We start from the raw sequence: 4,886 nt of genomic DNA, 5'->3' as shown, positions 1-4,886 counted from the left end.
CCCCCCCCCTCCCCACTGACCCTGACAATCCTCCACAGTCGCACAAGACATCGGCGACACCACCAAACACTGCTGCAGCTGCTCTGAGCCTGCCAGTGATTTCTCTTTTTTTAAGTTGTCAGTGTGATCCATGACTTACCTGAGTAATGGTAGCTGGACAAATGATGAGACTTGGGGAAGATTGGGTCTCTCAGCATCAACATGGAAAGAGCAGCCTGAAAAAGAAAACAATTATTTGGTTCAGTGGCTTTATGAAAGCAATAAATGGAATAAACATCATAGTTTTACTGAAAATCCTGCAGTGCATTAAGTCATAATTAGACTCCTTTAGCATCAAAGTAGAATGTAAGTGTGTGCTCTTTGTAGAAAAACCATGGGACTGCTGCAGAGAGTAGGGCCTCTGACACCCCCACCCCGGCCCTCAGAGCTGGTGACTAAGGTCTGAAATCTCCACCAGTCTGATACTCTGCATCGAGCTGCAAGGCATCTTCTGCGTGCACCTTTCCAGCTACAAGTTCTGAATATAAAGATTTTAGAGATCTGAGGCTGAGATCTGCTGCTCTGATTAAACAGAACCAAAACAGATTCACATCTTCAATGGTTTTCTCCTGTAATGCAGAAAGAAGTTGGTTTGATTCAACAGGGTTTAAAACTGTAACCTAATATTTAAAACAAAACTATTTTAATTTGTGCATCTTTTTCAAAAATCTGAACATTTGGTGAAATTATTGACAATAATGCTGCCATGCATTTCACTTTATTACTAACATCGACCATTTGAAGGAGGACGCTCTGAAGGAGGTGACCCACTCGGCCATGTCAGACACAATCTGTGTGTGTAAACTCCTACAAAGCTAGTTAAAAACACAGCTGGTAGCCCAGTATCACTGTTGTTAAAGTTGATTTATCTGTAAAAACGGTCGGTGTGTTGCTCGGTCAGCTACACATGATAAGAAAAACAAACCAAACCATTTGCCCTGAGTAAAACCTTTTGATGTTTTTAGAGTGCTGGTTATTCCTATTTTTTATATTTCTTCATAACCAGGCACCCATTTCCTAATTGCCCCCTTTTGTTTTACAGTGGAGATGTGTGCACTCCTTCCAGATACCTTTGGATGAGAACAGAAGATGGTAGTGCTGGGCGGTATACCGTTTTGTACCTAATACATGTTTTTATTTTTGTTATGATATGAATTTTTTGAATACCAGACATTCCGGTTTAAATAGCGGAACGTTTCGTCGCGGCCGCCAGTGAACTGTTGTTTCCCGGGGGACATTTTTCCTTGCTGCACCGCTATGTGCGTTAGAATGCTAATGTTTGGAGCAGCTAGTTGCAGCAGCGGGTGGCGATTCCTCTGCTTATATTGACTGACGTTTAAAAAAACATGCCGTTTTTGCCGTCGCTGAATGTAGTAAACAACTCTTCAGTGACGTGCACAGTTAGATTTAACGCGGTTAGTTAATATGGAGACGTTATGCTGATGGAGATTTAACGTGGTTTTATTGTGAAAAGCCTGCAGGAAGTAGTTCGTAGTGGAGTTGGAATTGACTGGTGTGCAAGGTGAGTCGTGCTGATAAGCTTTAATAAATAACATAAAACAATAAACCCGATCATAATCTTTTCTTAACCCTCCTCCTTCACGACTGGACCAAAATACATGACTACTGTCTCCAACCACCAGTCAAAGAACAGACACAGAGGAGGGAAACAGCGACACAGACAGAGGTACAGTAAAAGAAAAAACTCAATAAGCAGGGTTTGTGCATTTTATTATCAGCTGAGCTGTGATGAAAAGAAAAATACAGTCAAATACCGTGAAGCCGGTGAAAATGTTGAAAATACCGTGATATAAAATTTAGATCATATCGCCCAGCTCTAGAAGATGGCGAAAGATAGCAGCCATATTTTACAAGGTAAGAAGGTTAATGTTCAGATACTTCATAATAGTGTCAGACAATAATTCAATATTGATGTCAGGGTAGAAAATGTTTCAATAACTGTGATATGACTTTCAAAGAAATTCGATCAATAGACATCACACCAGTGCTCCCACTCTGTTTACACTAGACTATCTATAACACAGCACCACAATGAGCTCAACAACTGAGTGAACAAGCATTACAGCTGAAAAAGAAGCAGACAAAACAGTTGTTATATAAGAAAAGACTAAATTCAGTGGTGTGGACGATAAACTTCAGCTTTCAGTCCACTGTAAAATGTACTGAAGAGTTCGTCAAATCTGTTCCACCATCTGAAAAAGTTCCACTGATAATGAAGCCTCCTCTACTCAAAACATCCAGGTTGGCAAAAACAATTCTAGTCACTCGGTTCAACACTCCCCTCCATCACTTCCGACGTCCATCATGGCGCCTCCACGTGATTAGGTGACGTCAAAGAGTCAATATCAGTCCCTCTGAGATTATGCAGACATTGTTTGTGGTTGTTGTGACCCATAATGTGTGATATTAGTGCAGCTTCTTTGGAAAGTTGTGAATTTTCTTTAAACATGGTACAAATAAATGAACGTACAAAAATATAAATATAAAAAATAAGTCACAAGTAACAATTCTACAAAGAAACAGAATTTCTATGGTATTTCTGTTTTAAAACCTAGGGAAAAAAGTTTTTTTTCTAAAACTTTTATGCCTGGAAAAGACTGTATTTCAAATCTTAAACTTTTCCAGAATGTTTAAAACGGCAAGAATAATAAAACTCACCTTTAGCAAAAATATTTAAATGCATTCATGTGCCACCAACCCCCCAACTAATTATTAAGTATTTGACTTCATTCACATATTAATTAATAGAAGAAACAAATCATTATAATGACTGCATCCTTCACCGACAGAGATGGTACAACTGGGGAAATACCACTTATGATGCTGCCTCCAGCAGTTTAACCATTGCCTCATCCATTACAGAATGCACTCATTCACTTATGTTTGAGTGAACCGTATGTAAAACAATAAACTTCTTGTTGTTATTGCCTAATATAAAATGTTTTATGCAGCTGTCTCAAGTTAATCTCTGATGTCATTAGAGGTCCAAGTGTTCTGCAACAGAAAGGAGGCGGAGGTTGTTTCACTGCTGCAGCATGGGTGGGGCACTAATGGGCTTAAATTCATGGGGAGTCAATTACTAAGGATGGCAGTGAGGTTGTAAACATTTAGGCTTTGTTTTGACGGACAGATTTATGACTCAAATACCATTTCAGGGCTAGTTGCCCAAAAGCAAAATCTAGAAATATTTATGAAACAGACACATTTTCAGTTTGCTTCCACTTATAAAAGGACTGCAAATATTTCAAACGTGTCTAAAAAATATCTAAAACTCAAAAGCATCCTTGATTTTTTTTAAGTAAGCTAATAAAAATCATAGTTTCAGCAGTTGCAGCTCTACACAGAAGCATCAAGCCTGGGCTTAGAACAAAACAAGCTGTTGTACTACCAGTCATCTCAGATCACCACAGAGTTTCAGTTCAAAGCCGAGTGAAAATCTAGAAATCAGTCATTTCCTTTCAATAACCAGTTCAAGTCAAACATAAAACAAACTGAATTACTGCAGGCAGGTTCCTCACATGCACAGCTGAAAGTGTACCAAGCTAATGAAAGTAAGATTTGTTTTTGGTTAAATAATGTGAAAACTGTGAAAAATTCAACAAGTTTGTGCAACTAGGATGAAAAGTGTGCAGACGCTAAACTAATCAAAGAAATGCCAAACATGTTGTCTTTATTGACTGCTGTCAAAAGTAAAACAAGTTTTGCCTCCTATTTGTCTGTCAGCAACCACCAGATTTGAATAAAAAAATAATAATTAACTGGATGTAGATCTACGACTGAATAACTGCAATACAAATCAACATTAGCTGTTCTTAACCACACAAAAATAGTTATAAGTCATATTTACAGACATGTATCAACAAACTGTATGTGGTAGTAGCTGAGAGTCATCCCCAAAACATACTCCTTTTACTCCTCAAAACATACTTTTGTTCTAACATACTCCAAGCACTAACATCTTGTGAGACAATTAGTGCTGGGCACGTTAACGCGTTATTATTGTGTTAGCGCAGCTGACGCTCAACAGCGTTAGTTATTTTAACACACGTTAACGCAGGTATTTATTGTTTTATATTTCTCTGTCGGAACTCCGTTCACTGGATGGCTAACACACACAGACACAAACCCAGTGGTCACGGTGGGGAGGCGGGATCCTGATCACTTTTGGCTTTAGATGGCCTTCGTCGCGCTTCTCAACCAATGACAGGCTTGTTGTCACCAGATTAATCTGGGCATTTTTTTATTTGAAAACTTTTCCTGACGGCGGGCTGAAAAGAAGTAAAGTTCTCTATAAGCGCTGCAACGCTAAACCGTGTCACCACCGGAGCAGTTTGAGCCTGAAATATCACTTCGGTTTAAAACCAGTGTAAACAAACAAAGGGACGTTCTGCAGACGAGGCTAACCAGGTGTTGGAGAAAAAAAAGAGAAAAACGTAAGACTGGCTTGCTTTGCTTTGCTTATTTAGTTTTAAAAAATGCATTGCCCCTTTTTTATATGAAACAATACCTAAAAAATGCTCTAAACATCTTGGAGTCATAGTTACAGTTTGTGCATAATAATAATCAAGAAATTTATATCAAATTTATCATTCCTAATAAAAACTACATTACATACACATACTAAAGTAATTGTTTCTATTAAAAATAAATTGCGATTAATTGCGTTTAAAATTTTTAATCTATGCCCACACTAGAGACAATTTAACATGATGTACAAGGTTTGACCAAAATGTATGATAGATAGATAGATAGATAGATAGATAGATAGATAGATAGATAGATAGATAGATAGATAGATAGATAGATAGATAGATAGATAGATAGAT

At 38.0% G+C, this 4,886-nt stretch overlaps 1 protein-coding gene across 2 annotated transcripts in view; it reads right to left on the bottom strand.

Moving 5' to 3' along the window:
- Window positions 1–4,886, bottom strand: part of mideasb (mitotic deacetylase associated SANT domain protein b) — a gene marked incomplete in the record, with an annotated part of 54,363 nt that overhangs the window by 21,022 nt on the left and 28,455 nt on the right. For both annotated transcript variants that reach the window (XM_014016521.1, XM_014016520.1), the window contains 1 exon segment: window positions 140–215. In XM_014016521.1, coding sequence (XP_013871975.1) covers window positions 140–215 — 76 coding nt within the window.

The sequence above is a fragment of the Austrofundulus limnaeus genome, unplaced genomic scaffold, assembly GCF_001266775.1.
Source record: "Austrofundulus limnaeus strain Quisiro unplaced genomic scaffold, Austrofundulus_limnaeus-1.0 Scaffold147, whole genome shotgun sequence".
Taxonomy (NCBI): domain Eukaryota; kingdom Metazoa; phylum Chordata; class Actinopteri; order Cyprinodontiformes; family Rivulidae; genus Austrofundulus; species Austrofundulus limnaeus.
Note: the sequence above shows the minus strand (reverse complement) of the source record. Positions and strands in the feature narration are given on the sequence as shown.